The sequence below is a fragment of the Bufo bufo genome, chromosome 11 (assembly GCF_905171765.1).
Source record: "Bufo bufo chromosome 11, aBufBuf1.1, whole genome shotgun sequence".
Lineage (NCBI taxonomy): Eukaryota > Metazoa > Chordata > Amphibia > Anura > Bufonidae > Bufo > Bufo bufo.
Window position 1 is genome coordinate 44,711,361 of NC_053399.1, and position 15,676 is coordinate 44,727,036.

A 15,676-nucleotide genomic window follows, 5' to 3' on the forward strand; every position below is an offset into this window, starting at 1 on the left:
GTAAAGATGAATCTTGTTTCCTGTTGTCATTGGGAGGTAAGGGTTATCTCTAGGGAGGAGAGAGGATAAGTGGAGGTGACAGGAGGGGGCTTCTATTCCCATTAGGGTCTTAAGCACTTCACTCATTCTGGTACTTAGTGTCCTGTAGACTGGGATGGTGTGAAAGTGGTTAGTTTATGTTTGTGTGCACATGGGGTGGCATGTTTATATAAACAGCCCCACTCCGTAAGTGACACTAATATTTTGCCTGGACTGGAGAGAAGAAGGAGCAAGGTGTGGAACCAGGGCTAGGCCACCATACCCCAGATATCTCTCATACTTCTGGATTATTCCCTCGACTAGGATGTCCTCTTCCAGTAGACTCGGCTTCACAGTCAGAAGAATTTTGGATTTACCAGAATATGATGGCAATGTAATCCCAGCTGACCCATCTTTAAGTTTCAAAAGGAGCTCTCCTTACCCAGACTGGATGGAGAATGAGAGGAACCATTACTTATGTAAGCTGGTGCTAAATTTTTAATTCTTTCTGCATAGAGTATCACAGTTTACTCGAACCATGTTGTAGTTGAGTTTTCAGCAGGACAGTATCAAGTGATGGTGTAATTTTGTAGTATTTGTATGATATTATTATCTGCTTTAGAGTTATTTTGGTAATTATTATTTAGCTGCCTTCTTTTTCTTGATTGTTTGAATTTGTACTGATATTTTCTTTGCTTAAACAGTTTTATTTTGTATTATTATTTCACAGCTTCTGATGAGAGTGGTTCAGAGACAACTCTGGCAGACACCATGCAGAGGTCTGAAAATACATCTCACAGCCATGAATCAGAGGAGAAGAAGAAGAAAAGGAGAGTCCTCTTCTCCAAAACCCAAACCCTAGAACTGGAGAGAAGATTTCGTCAACAGAGATATCTTTCAGCCCCTGAAAGGGATCAACTTGCACATATTCTACAACTCACCCCAACCCAGGTGAAGATATGGTTCCAGAACCACAGATATAAGATGAAGAGAGCTAAACCGGAGGTGAGCAGCTCTCCTCCACCTCTACTGAAGCATGTTGTGGTCCCAGTACTGGTCAGAGATGGGAAGCCTTGTCATACTTGTTCTCCTATCAGCTCTACAGACAAGATGCCCCTTTTTCCCACATTGCCACCTACAGGAGCATTTAGCTTTGTCCACAGCTATCACCATAGCCAACATCTTCCTCACCCATCCAGTCTCTCCTGGAGATGGTGACAAGAGACAATTCAAGAGGATCTCAAAAACATATTGAAAGGTTAGGTGGAATGCCATAAGACTCAACAATCCATGGGCATAGACCTGAGCCAAAAATCTGGTTCAGAAAATTGCAGTATGGAACTCTATAGTCTTCAGGTGGTAAACTCTGAAAGAAACTGTGTTACCTATCAGTACTGATAGTAGTGTACGTGTAAATAATGCGAGATTTGTATTTGTGTACATAGAAATGATATAATGTGTCCATTTCCATTTTAAAAGCAAATTAAATTTGTATTATTTCCTATGATCTGTGTTTGTATATGTCTTCTATTGATAAGTGAGTGGAGGCAGCTTCTTAAACGTCTATGATTTCTCTGAAGAAATCATAGACTACACCTAGTTATTCTGATTTATGCTCTGAGGCTAAGGTACAAATGTGGTTGTGAAACTGTACATTTTCGAATCTCATGCCACAGAGGTTAATAATGATAATCTTTATTTATATGGCGCCAATCTATTCCACAGCGCTTTACAATCAAGAGGTTAGAGAACCTGCCAAAGAGCAGGACAGTGATTCTTTATGTCACAATACTTATCCATTGTTGTAGCTCCAGTAATTCTTCTATTTTCCTCTTGCTTAGGCCTCCTGCACATGAACATGTGCGCCCCGTTGTTGTATTGCGGACGGCATTTGCGGATCCGCAATACACGGGTACTGTTCCGTGGGCATTCTGCATCACGGATGCGGACCTATTCACTTCAATGGGTCCGCAAATCCGAAGATGAAGAATGGTGCGGGACGGAAGCACGGAACGGAACCCTACGGGAGCTCTACGGAGTGCTTCCGTGGGGTTTTCTCCCGTACTTCCGTTCCGCAAAAAGATAGAACATGTCCTATCTTTTTGCGGAACGCCCGGATCGCGGACCGATTAAAGTGAATGGGTCCGCGACCCGCTCCGGCTGCCCCACGGACGGTGTTCGTGCATTGCGGCACGCAATTCACGGGCCGCAGCATGACCACAGGGTGCACACGTTTATGTGCAGGAGGCCTTAGGCTACATGCACACGATTGCATGTGTTTTGTGGTTTGCAAAAAAAAACTGATGACATCCGTATGCCATACGTTTTTTTTGCGGATCCATTGTAACAATGCCTAAAACGGACAAGAATAGGACATGTTCTATTTTTTTTGCGGGGCTACGGAACAGACATACTGATGCGGACAGCACACGGTGTGCTGTCTGCATTTTCTGCAGACCCATTGAAATGAATGGGTCCGCATCCTATCCACAAATAAAACGGAACGGACACAGAAACAAACGTTTGTGTGCATGTAGCCTTAAAGCGTTTCACGTGCTGCAACCTATAAAAAAAATGCAAAATGTCAATTCACAAAAAATACTTGTAATGTCTTTTAACCTGCTGTTTGCTGTGGAAACAATGTTGACAATATGCAAGTCTGATAAATAAGCCTTTTGTACTTAATATACGGTTAGCGCTCCCTTCTTAAATGGACATTTAGATATAAGATATGCCTCATTCTGATGGTCCTCAGATGCTGTTCTCTAAGAATATCTTCTTTTGCAGTTTACTCAAAATCCCCAAAATGTTTACATTGATTTATTTTCTTTGCCTTTAAAAAAATGTTTTTTTAATTTTTTTTGTCTTTTAATTTAACACCATAAACCTGACTAATTAATGACACATTTTAAGGGCTCATGCACACGAACGTATTTTCTTTCCATGTCCGTATGTGGAACCATTCACTTCAATGGGTCCGCAAAAAAAAAAAAACTGAAGTTACTCCGTGTGCATTCTGGGTCTGTGTGTCCGTACTTCCGTTCCGCAAAAAAATAGAACATGTCCTATTATTGTCCGCATTACTATAATAATAGGACATACTAAATAGAAGTTATGAATAATATAATATTGTATGTACTTTACATATAAGTTATAGTCACTTCTATTCACTTTTAGCAGATTTGTTGCAGAAATCTCTCGGACTGTCCTTTTCATCAGAATGCGGCTTGCAGAAATCCATGCACATGCTACAATAAGCAACCTCATTTACATGTATGGAGCTGATAAATGTCTGCTATAAATCTGCCATGTATGAACCTATCCTAAGAGTCCATGCTCTATTTAGGATTAGAAAGCAAAACCAGTAAACTTATGCAAAGCACATTTTTCATATTGGAGCTTAGTTACTTATTTACATGGGACTGACATTTTCTATTTATCTGTACTCAATGATATCACAAGTGAGGTGTTTTATAAATAACTATATATATATATACTAAAATGTTTATCTACAGATGTAGCAGAGCTGAGTATATCAATGTAGGAAAAGAGAAATAATTGGAGTGTCCATGGGCAAGTCACTGTGATATCACAACATGATTTCTCTAGTTTTCCATTGCATGTGTATAAAAAAAAAAAAAAAAAACAGAAACAGAATAAATCAGTGCATCCTGCATGGTAGAAGAAAAACGCAGATGCACATAGTCATAGTTAAAAGGGAAAGTCAGACAGGCATAGCAGCATTCTGTAAAGTAACAGTGTATGTTCTTTCTACGGTATAAGCTAATATCTCATCTAATGTACAATCAGAAATTCTTAGCAGATATATTTTTTTATCAAAAAGTATCAGGTTTTGGATATGAACATCTGCATTTTGCTGGACAAAATACTACTACATGCAGGGGTATGTCTTCCTTTTTTTTTGCCAGAATCTGTGACAGAGGCTACGGCCGAAACCTCTAGACACCTAGACGACAAAATGTTAATCATTCAATTCTTTAAAACAAGGTTTTCCTGGCTCCACGATAAGTTTTCTTTTTAAAAGAGGACTTGTCATTCCTCATAATGTAACAATTCTGGGGCATCTTTTTTCTATGCTGTGCTGTTCCTCTATTATTCATTCTAGAAATGTATGAATAAATTGGTAACTGGGTGTTGCCAGTTGGGAGTATGTCTCTTACACAGTCCAATCAGTGCCTGCAGTGCCAGAAAGTGCAGGACACACTCCCTTTAACAGGGGGAGTAGTAACCCCTGGCTGTTAATGTATTCATAAATGTCTAAGACGGGGATCAGTAACCTCTGGCAATCCAGCTGCTGTGAAACTACAATTCCCTGCATGCTCCATTCATTTCTATGGGAGTTCGGAGAAGAACAGAGTAAGTGTGCATGCTGGGAGTTGTAGTTTCACAACAGCTGGAGAGCCGGAGGTTGCCTACCCCTGGTTTAAGAGGTACAACAGAGGAATGGAAGAATGACAGAAAGATGATCAGAGCCGAACGGAGACTATGAAGTATGGCGCTTTCCAAGCTTTATTCCCATGATTGTTGACTTGTACAAGAAGGCACCTGTGTACAATGTCTGTGACAAGAACCTTAAAGGAGCTTCTGAAATAAATAAAAAGAAGAAAAGGAACAAGGCTCAGAGCTGTCAGTGTATACAGTACAGCATATAAACTCTCCCATTCAAGAAAAGGAATGGTCGAGCACAGAAGATGACTACATATATTGTACTCTCTTTAAAATGTGCCCATCTAAATTAGTGATGGACATGCACTGATACTAATGAGAGTCAAGCTAATTTCTTAAAAAATAAAGAATTTGTAAAAAACACACATTTTATTGAAAAAGGTTCCTATAAAACTCCCATGTATGGGCCATCTATGATAGTCCTAATAACCTGTGATAGTGATGGTTGCGTCATGAGCTGTGGATACCTTTGCTTTCCTCCTGCATTAGGAATCTGAGGTAACCACAGTCACTACATGGTAATTGGAAATGCAGTCCTTTGTTTTTGACTCAAAGTGGTTTCTGATGGATCCACCATAAGGGAGAATTGAGATGGAGAAAGGGTTTTCATGTTCTCATTTTGAGGGAACAGAAGAAAACAATCACCATGCCTTTTCACACCTTTCTACTTGATTTGGCTAAGAATAAGGTCATGCTCGTTGCTATGATACTGAAGAATTCTGGAAGAGTACAAGGATCCCAGTGCAGGTGGCACCACCAAATCCTAAGGTGAAGAATACAATGATGACCCAGTCTGCAGATTAGTAACAGGACTCCAAGGACCACAGGAAGTTGTAACATTAAAGGGATATTCCCATCTCAGACAAAATGGCCCCATTTTCCGATAGGTGTAGGTAGCAGCTATCTCATAAATGCAGCCGAAAACAAAGCCGGCAAAGTGGTGACTGGAAGATGCCGGGTCCGGCTACCGCCAAGCGTTCCTATCAGTCCACCGAAAATTGCCAAGTGTTACAAGCGTGCCAAGTGTTACACTCGGCTATTTTCTGAATCCCATAGAAATGAATGGGAGCACACCACACTTGAGAGGCCACCACATTGCCAGCTGCGTTTACGAGATAGGTGGGGGTCCCAGAGGTGGAACTCTTACGTATCAGACAATGGGGGTATACTTTAGCAATATACCCTCATTGTCGGAGATGCGAAAACCCCGTTAAGGTTCTGTTCACATTGGCATCATGGTTTTGGGGTCTATACAGGCAAATGGACAAGGCAACTCCATAAGATGTCTATCAGCTTCCATTCTATGCCCTATTGCTTACACTTAGTGGGCACCTGAATGTGGCCTGCTCAGACACAGTGACCCACTCATTTTGAAATCACAGGGAATAACAACATTTTTATGCAGCTACTTGGGCCCATACCTGGACCCCTAACAGCAGTACCACCTGTTCTGCCCTTATTGTGTCTTTTTTAGGGTAATCCACATGTGCAGCAGGCATTCTAGTATTCTGTTCTGGCAGACGAACAGGACACCAGAATTGTCATATCTGCCACCATGCCCCATCGGATCCTATTCTTTATAATGGGGCGCTGGGCTTCTGCCTGACAAAAAAAAATGCTGCATGCAGCAGTATTTTTTGACCATGGTGGCATGAATCCCATTAACTATAATGGGGTCTGTCGGTTTTCTGGCATAAATGCCAGCATTCTGCCTGAAACACAACAAACTCCTTTATAGTGAAAGGGATCCGGCAGGTCTCGGTGGTGTCCAGCTATGCCGGATACGACAATTATGTTCTTCTGTTCTGCCAGTGTAGAATACCAGATTGCCTGACACAGATGTGGACAAGCCTTACCAACAGCTGACATGTAAACTGGCAGACATTGGTAATATGCGATACCAAGGAAGCAGGATGGAACTGTAGTTGGACAGAGCAAGAGTGGAGGCTGGTAGTCATAATGTCACGGCGGAGAGTGGGGGAAACCCCCCACCGTACAATGTAAAGAGATAAAGGGTAGCTGCTAGGCCAGTACGTCGGAATAAGGGAGCAGGTCACCTCCTAAAGCATCCCTAAATCTGTCCCTGTTCTCCTAACTGTATGAGCCGACCCATAAGGTAGGAGGGCCCATATGTTGGAACCTCTGAACCCTGAAATCCCTGAATTTCCCTGAGGTTAGGAGACAGGGACCAGAGACAACCAGGTTCATCCAAGACACGGATGAACCAGAGTCTCCACAGACCTAGCAACAAAGGGAAAAGGAAAGACCATACACAGCTAGAGAATCGGCAGGTAAGAACAACTCACTTACCTGCCGAAGCCTCCACAACTGGAACCCGTGCATCAGTACAGGAGCCCGAACACACATCAGGTCCCAGTACAAACAACCCACACAGGAATCCAGCATACCAACTCTGCCAGACCCCCCATGCTCACACAGTGCATGGCAGCCCCAAGCAGCGCTGCATACAGGCTTCAACATACAGGGCAAACGTCAAACATACATGTAGGGACAAACACCAACAACAGCCCAGACATGAAACAACCATGAAGACGTACAGCACACCCTGAACATAAATCCACACCTAACGATAAACAAGTGAGGTAGGGAATCAGAAGCAAACATAAGGAAAGACAATTTGTGTCCAATAAGGTGGCCCTCAAGGACTCGGCAGAATCACCCAGGGAAGGAGCAGAGCTCCATCACCAGACAAGACTGTAGTACAGCAGGCCCCAGCCTGCAAACCACAGGTATACAGAAAGTTTGCGGCCACACCCAGGACACACCATAATCCCCACTAGCTAGAAGATTAACCCTTAGCTCACCAAACAGCAGGGAGGCACACCTTAAAGGGGAATTGCACGTGCAAACCAAAAATGACACGTTGCCACCAGCAACGAGTCTGCACGGCAACCGCGTCACGGTCAAACAACAATATGACCATGACACATAAGTGGAGATCAACAGAGGAGAGGGAAACAGCAGAAGAACATGGTCAAAAGAGCAGAAGAACATGGTCAAAACTAGCCAAATTATAAATGTAAAGAGCAGGAATAAATGCACACAAAAGCAGACTGGAACCAGACAGACCTTCTAGCTCAAGCACAGGGTGAGAAGGATCTTTACAAAGGCCTGGAAACATTGACATTGCCTAGAGTCAGAGTCATTTAGCATACACTGGCCCAGCGCATGCGCATGACCCTCAAGTGCACAAATGTGATGCGGGAGGAGAGTGATGACCAACAGCAGAACTCCACATACCTAGAGAGGTGAAACGACATGTTGTTACAAAAGGCAAAAGAAAGCTGAAGCGACAGAACTTCAAACCACTGTGAACAAAGCCCAAGAGCCTAAATTCTTTTTATGCTGTGAAAGAATTACACCTTCTCTTTTTACACTATTGCCACCTGGGAGGAGCTTAGTCAGGTGCACCCACCACCTGATGTCCATGTATAGTGAGATAATCAGCAGCTGGCCTGACCTGGAAGTGATGTAATAATAGTCATTTGATGCTACAGAAAATAACAGGGAACGCAAAGTCCTTACACACCTCTTACACGCCTCTAAACCCTGGAGAGGATCTTGGGGACAACAAGAGTAATGGTGACGTCCTCCTTGCACCAGGGGCCTAATTTGCATATTAAATAAAATTATTATAACTTGGGAACGGAGCCTCAGATCAACAGGTGAACCACAGCTATGTGTCTATGACAACAGTTGGATGGGGAGGTCGCTGGTTCCTTTCACAGTCCATATGTGAATATTCTATGTAATGGGTTTTTTTTGTTAGTTTTTTATAACTAATAAGCAGATGGTTTTATGAATACAATTTTTAAAGTCACACCATGTATTTTACTTCCTGCCCTGGCTCTTTAATTTCCTCTCTGTTTGGACTTTTAACACATCTTAGGCTGGGTTCACCTCAAGTTTTTCCTATCCGTTTAACGGATACCTCAGACAGATGCCATACAGTGACATCTGTTCACCATAGAGTTCCATGAAAAACAAAACGTATGCTACACTTTTGTATCTCCCCCCCCCAATGTATACATTAAACGGATGGCAAAAATGTGATGTCAACCCACCCTTACAGTTTGGCTCAACTCTCTAAGTCTGACCATGATTGCAACCAGAGTGACAGACTCCCTTTAAAGGATAACTGTCATATTTTCATTAAAAAAAAAAACAATTTTAGCATATGTTACTGCAGCATTATGCATAAAGCAATCTTTAGTTTTTTCACTTACCACTGTTTTCCTTGAGTGTTCCCCTTAGTTACGGCTGTTTTGAATGCTACATTATGAGGATCTTCTCAAGATGGCTGCTCTGCCAGTTCTCTGAGGCCAAAACTGCATTCCCTCAGGACACATACAAACGTGCTGTAGCCAGCAGCTTCCTGACAGCCAATCAAATTGGAATACTGAGAGACACGCCTCCTCACTCTGAAGCCTAATACAGGCATGCAGTATGAAGGACCGCCCCTCTGTCTTCCTAGCCGGAGACAGATGAGCCATAGCAATGGTCTTTTAAGGGAGCAGTGGAAAGGGACAGGAGACATTAATGAAAGCTGTTATTATGAGGTAATCACAGATCTTTTGGCAATCATTGACAGACTAACTCAGGTATACAAGCCTAGCTCTAATAAACTAGCAAATAAAAAAAATATGACAGTTATACTTTAATTTGTGCTGAAAAAAATTGATGGAAGAGTCCCTTTAAGGCAGCAAATGTAGAGTAGCCATTATTTGCCAATTAATTCGATAAATCTTTTAATAGAAATGCATACAGTCATGTTTTTTTTTCAGTGCTATAGTTGCATATTCTTTTCATAGCACCGGTGACGCGGTAAGCCATATAGCGCCAGAAATGCAATGTCCACCCTGTAAAACAAATAGCGCATTGTGCAGGTAGCATTTGTTTGTTTATATCCCAGTATGAGGGAATTTATTGTGCTCGTATAACTGTCTCCCAGGGCCATAAAAAGACATGTCAGTGGTGTAATACAGGCCATGTACGTGGGAGGTGAAGCAGTGTATCTTAGGAGGATGCTTAGTCAAGTGTGAATGGTACAAATTGTTAATGTAAAGGCTGAAATGCAAGAGGCGTGCATATAAATGAGGAGGTCACAGGAGGGGGGCAGTTGACGAGATAGGGTTAGAGAGGTGGCACCCTCCCTTGTTTTCTGACTGTACTACAGGGCTGTAACCCTGTAGCTGTCACCTGGGACGAGACATTCAGCTGTTGACCACCTTGCATCACATATGGAAGAGACCATCTTTGGAAGGTCCTCCCAGGGAAGTCTTTCCTTAAACCTCCCATTGTCCTCAAACTTGAAAAGGTTTTTGTTGAGCGTTAAAAAGACCAGGACAAAACAAATCCACCCCATTTCAATTAGAGGCTGTTAAATCTGTCCCCCCGTGACAATTTTATGGGTTTTAGGTGGGACAATAGTATCTATTTAAAACATGGTGGCCTTCAGGGTGACAATGGGAAGGAATTAGATAGCTTAAGAAAGCCAATTAACCCCTTGCTTCGTAGTGGCCGTCCACGCTCATATGAGACGCGGACATATACATGGGCATACACAAGCTCTCACAGAAGCCTGGCGTTTGTAGACGCATCTTCCCACTCAACTCTCCCGAACAGGTCCTCTTCTAGACAATACCACTTCTTCATAGACACTCAACGTAAACATCTGTAAACACAGTAAAAAGAAACATAAAAGGATCAGGCATAAGTAAACACTTTTGGGGTCATTTATCAAACTGGTATAAAGTAGAACTGGCTTAGTTGCCCATGGCAACCAATCAGATTCCACCTTTCATTTTTGACAGCTTCTTTGGAAAATGAAAGGTGGAATCTGATTGGTTGCTATGGGCAACTAAGCCAGTTCTACTTTACACTAGTTTGATAAATAACCCCATTTATTTGAACGGATGAGACCATTACCTTTTTACATTATGGGTCTCAAATCTTAAAATTCGGAGTCCGGTACTGGATTTAAATTAATGGGATAAATAACATTAATCATATGAACAGTGTGAACACTGAAAACTGAAATATTAGTCCAGCTTACAGCCAAAGATTTTCATAACAATCTAATCTGACATGATTGAAAAGGGTTGTGCAGCGCAAAAAATAAAAATAAAAAAGTCAATATCAGATTGGAGGGGGGACAACTTAAGACCAGCGTTTTACACAGCAGTCTTAAAGGGGTTGGCCAATTTCTGGCTACTTGTGACCAATGTGTTTGTATGATGACTATATGGCACTTACTTAACATGTGCCGTTTTCTATATTTCATAAAACAGGTCCTATTGTTAGGCAAATCTTCTGTGCTGTCCACAAGATGGCGGCTGACAGAGTGTCATGTGACCAACAAATCACCTCCATATGATTTCTTCTGCATTTAAACACATTGCACCTGCACTATACTACCAACAGCGCAAGTGCAGATGGCAGGTGCAGTGTATTTGAATGTGAGGGCCCACCAGAGCGATTAGCTTGGGGGACACATGGGGGCAATGACCCCCATATTTTATGTCAGTTACTAGGCAATTTGTGTTCTCTGCCCCCCCCCCCCCTTTCTTTCTCTTTCCCGCTCTTATTTTTCAGGTAAATTTACCTCAAAGAAGTTGAAACCGGTTGGAGCTGGTTTTGTTTATGTTGGAGATTCTGTATGGCAACTGAAGAGGAGCTTCTAATTGGTTGCTACCCTGTTGCTGGGGGGAGATTTCCAGCTCTGTGATTTGTTACTGCCCGCAAGGCGGGAAATTTGTACCCTTTATATTCCCAGGTTCGCCGCTACCTCAGGGCAGTCGTCGCGGATCTGGACAGCGCCCGCCCTCCCTCCCTTAATTTTGTGCTATCTGTCGCTGTGCTTTATTAGAGGGGCTGTATCGCTCAGCTGATGCTGAGTGGATCTTGGTCTATATGGATGGTTTTAAATTGGTATTTATTGGTATGGTTTATGGTTTTAATTATTAATGAATTTATTAAATTATTTATTGGTTTTAATTTTGGTTACCCTTAATAAAGCACTTCGGCCATTTCTATTCCATTAAGAAAAAGTTGTCAGTGTTTTTATTTATCTTAATCATAATATGGTTGAGGAAGAGTGGTGTCATTTGCCTCCATGGAGGAGACATCACACGGAGGTGATTTAACCGGTCACATGACCCTCTATCAGCAGCCATTTTATGGACAGGACTTCTGTGTGGACCTTATAAAAAGAAGAAAATGGTGCAGAATTTCAACAAAGACTATATTAGTAAGCGCCATATAATCATCTCACAAAAGCATTGGTCAACAGTAACCAGAAAGTGGACAACTATCCCCCACTGGCATTAGATGAGCTACAATTGCTAAGAGGAGCATGCCTCTTATTCATTGTGGCGCATCTGTGCCGGTCCGTGTACCAAAGTGGAAATCTATGCCAGCAACGAAGTGGGTGTAGCCTTCCCTTATAACCTACACCACTTTCCTGGCATAGATACAGCGCTGCCGAATAAGTTGGTGCTATATAAATAAAGATTATTGTTTTTACTATTATTATAGATTATGGCTGACCCCACACTGTGCACACCCCCCTTCCCTCACTTTTTGGAAAAGTGTTGAGTGGGGCTCTAAACTACCAAAAAGTTGCAAACATTTTCGCAAACATGGCATGCGCCAAACAATTTTTATACCAGTTTTCAGGCATTCATGAATTAATAAAATGCCCCCCTGTGTACTGTATCTCGGGTTGTTAACGGTGGGCACAACAAATTTACTGGGTGACTAAAAACATCCCCAAGGCTGGTGTAACACAGAAGGGGACATTTATTAAGACCGACAAATTATACGCCGGTCTTAATCCCTCTGCACTGCTGGTGGATGCGCCAAAGCTAATTACTTATCTACATAACTTTGGTGCTTGTTGCCGCCGTGGTTTAAGGCTATTTTCCATGCCATAAACTGGCGTGTAAAATGATGAGTGAGATGGGCCGTCTGGCCCACCGTCGTCCCCGCCCAGGTCACATCCCCTCTTCCCACCATTTTGCAAAAGAGGCGTGAGCGGAGTAAAGTCACAGATTTTGTCGCTAAATACCTTTGCGACACAATCTCTGCAAACTAATTATGCCAAAAACTGGTGTAAATCAGATAATAAATAACTGCCATAGTCGTTTTTGCTTGTGTGTTTTTGAGGTGTTTTGTCTTTTTGGTGCATTTTTTTGCTATTTTTTAAGGCAAAAAAACACCAGCTCCAGATGTTGCATGAAAGTCTATAAAAATGAGTGAATGCAGCACATACATTTGGAGTGGTGTTTTTTTTTATACCTGAGTTGTGCTTTTTTGGGACAATGGTGCCTTTTTTTAATCACACCATGCTCTGAATTTGGCATTTTTTCTGTCATTCCTGTCCCATAGATTTCCATTATTTCTTTTTTATGTTTTTTTACCAATGCATTTTTTCTGCTTGACATTACAGGTGGTACATACTTTTCCAATATAAAAATGCAAGGCATTGGGTAAAAAAACACCATTAGGGCCTCATGCACACGAACATATTTTTTTCCGTTTTTAATTTTTTTGATGCCCGTATGCGGAACCATTCACTTCAATGGGCTGCAAAAAAACGGAAATGACTACGTGTGTATTCTGTATTCATATGTCCGCATGGCTGTTCCACAAAAAAATAGAACATGTCCTATTATTGTCCGCAATAAGGGCAAGGATAGGACTGTTCCATTTGGGGCTAGCCGTTCGAAAAATTAGGAATGCATACGGCAGGACCGCAAAACATCCAATGGTTGTGTGCATGAGAGTATCTGTGCTCAAACACACTATTTAGCAAAAAAAAAGGTCAAATAAATGCTGCACATGGTGTATTTGGGCACACCAAAAAACAATGGGGTATATTTATCAAAACTAGCGTAAAGCATAGCCCATGGCAACCAATCCGATTCCACCTTTTCCTTTTTCAGAGCTCATTTGGCAAATGAAAGGTGGAATCTGATTGGTTACTATGGACAACTAAGCCAGTTCTACTTTACACCAGTTTGATAAATCTACCCCTATGTGCATAATGAAAAGTGATACAATTGTCCAATACAATGGGGCAAACTGATGAAACCCATAACGTGTGGAAACCAATAACAGCACAGCTTTCATTTTTCAAGAGCAGAATGCAAAATGAAAACTGTCTTGTGATTGGTTACTATGGGCCACACAGTCAGTTTGTCTTTTAGTCAGTTTCATAAATCTGCCTCCGTGTGTATACCGGTGTCGTGTGGTGGACACGTGGCTCAGTACAGATTACATCCACGGACATAGACAATGTCGGTTCCAATTGAATGACTGCAAGCAGAGATCTTAAAAGTAATAAAAAATTAATATAGAGCATGGTTGCACAACCAGTGGTCCAGTGGCCACATGTGACCCACAAAGTTCCTTCTGTGTGGCCCCAAACATCTCTGGCACCCACATTTTTTGGGACTCTTCTCTGTTAGTATTTCAGAGAGGAAGAAATGGTGGTGCAGGAGGCTTTCTCCATTGTGGTTTACAGGGCAGTGGTCAGCAACCTCAGGCACCCCAGCTGTTGTAAAACTACAACTCCCAGCATGCTCCTTTCACTTCTATGGGAGTTCTAAGAACAGCTGAGCTAGTGTGCATGCTGGGAGTTGTAGTTTCTATAGGGAATGTGAAATTCTTAGCTGTTTCCACAACTTTCAAAAACCCTTTTGGAGATAACATTGCTTATGTGTGGCCACCTCAACTTGTTGTTTTCCTGGACTGCCAAATGGAAGAAGAGGGGTACACCCATTCCCTAGATGGATGTTCCAGGAAAGGAATCCCATTATATCTGCCGACATTTAAGGAATGAAAACAGGCAGAGTTATAAAAACTGTCTAAAAGGAAAACTGTATTTGTTGCCCATAGCAACCAATCACAGCGCAGCTTTCATTTCTGAAAGGTTGAAAAAAAAATTGAAGCTGTGCTGATATTGGTTGCTACGGGCAACAAAGACTCTTTTTTCCTTACAACCAAAGACTAGAATTGCCTGTGTATAACTACATCCACTTCTGAACTGTGAGGAGAACCAGGGCTGGATTAAGATTAGTGGAGGCCCCTCGGCAAAAAATATAGCAGAGGCCCCAAAATGTATGCATTCTTAATATAGCGGGTGAATGAGGGAGTCCCTGAGCTATCTGCCACTGGTGCACTCCTTGAATTTCCACCTGCTACAGTTGCTCTTTGTGCTCTTTGTCTAAGAACTCATTCAGACGGCCATGAGCATTTTGCGGTCCACAATTTGCAGATCCACAAAACACGGATACCGGCCCATGTGCGTTCCGCATTTTGCGGAAAGCACACAGCCAGCCCTATACAGAAAATCCCTATTCTTGTCTGTAATTGCAGACAAGAATAGGATATGCTCTATATTTTTTGCGAAGCCACGGAATGGAGCTATGCATGGTGTGTTGTCCACATCTTTTGCAGCCCCACTGAAATAAATGGGTCCACATCCGTTCCGCAAAATTGCGGAATGGATGCGGACCCATTTATACGGTCTCGTGAACAAGCCCTAACTTGGTGGTCAGTCCACAGTCTATTATAATCGCTGGGGTCAGTCAGTCCATAATCTAGTGTAAATGCTGCAGTTAGTCCATAGTCTAGTGTAAAGGCTTCTGTCAGTCAGTCCGTAGTCTAGTATAAATGCTGCGATCTGTCAGTCCATAGTCTAGTGTAAATGCTGTGGTCAGTCCATAGTCTAGTGTAAACTCTGCAGTCAGTCAATAGTCTAGTGTAAATGCTGCAGTCAGTCAGTCCGTAGTCTAGTATAAACGCTAAAGTCAGTCCATAATCTAGTGTAAACGCTGCAGTTGATCCATAGTCTAGTGTAAATGCTGCAGTCAGTCCATAGTCTACTGTAAATGCTAAAGTCAGTCCATATGTAAACGCTGCAATCGATCCATATCTAGTGTAAATGCTGCAGTAAATTCATAGTCTAGTGTACAGGCTTCTGTCAGTCAGTCTATAGTCTAATGTAAACTCTGCAGTCAGTTCATAGTCTAGTATAAACGCCGCGATCTGTCAGTCTATAGTCTAGTGTAAACTCTGCAGTCAGTCCATAGTCTAGTAGTGTAAACTCTGCCGTCAGTTCATAGTCTAGTGTAAACTTTGCAGTCAGTCCATAGTCTAGTGTAAA

General features: G+C 42.2%; 1 protein-coding gene across 1 annotated transcript; it reads left to right on the plus strand.

The window, feature by feature from the left end:
- The first annotated feature begins 343 nt into the window (after positions 1–343).
- Positions 344–1,236, plus strand: NKX2-8 (NK2 homeobox 8). The gene is made up of 2 exons (XM_040412574.1): positions 344–497; positions 749–1,236. The coding sequence occupies exons 1-2, from the start codon at positions 344–346 to the stop codon at positions 1,234–1,236; spliced, it is 642 nt and encodes a 213-aa protein (XP_040268508.1).
- Positions 1,237–15,676: the final 14,440 nt, after the last annotated feature.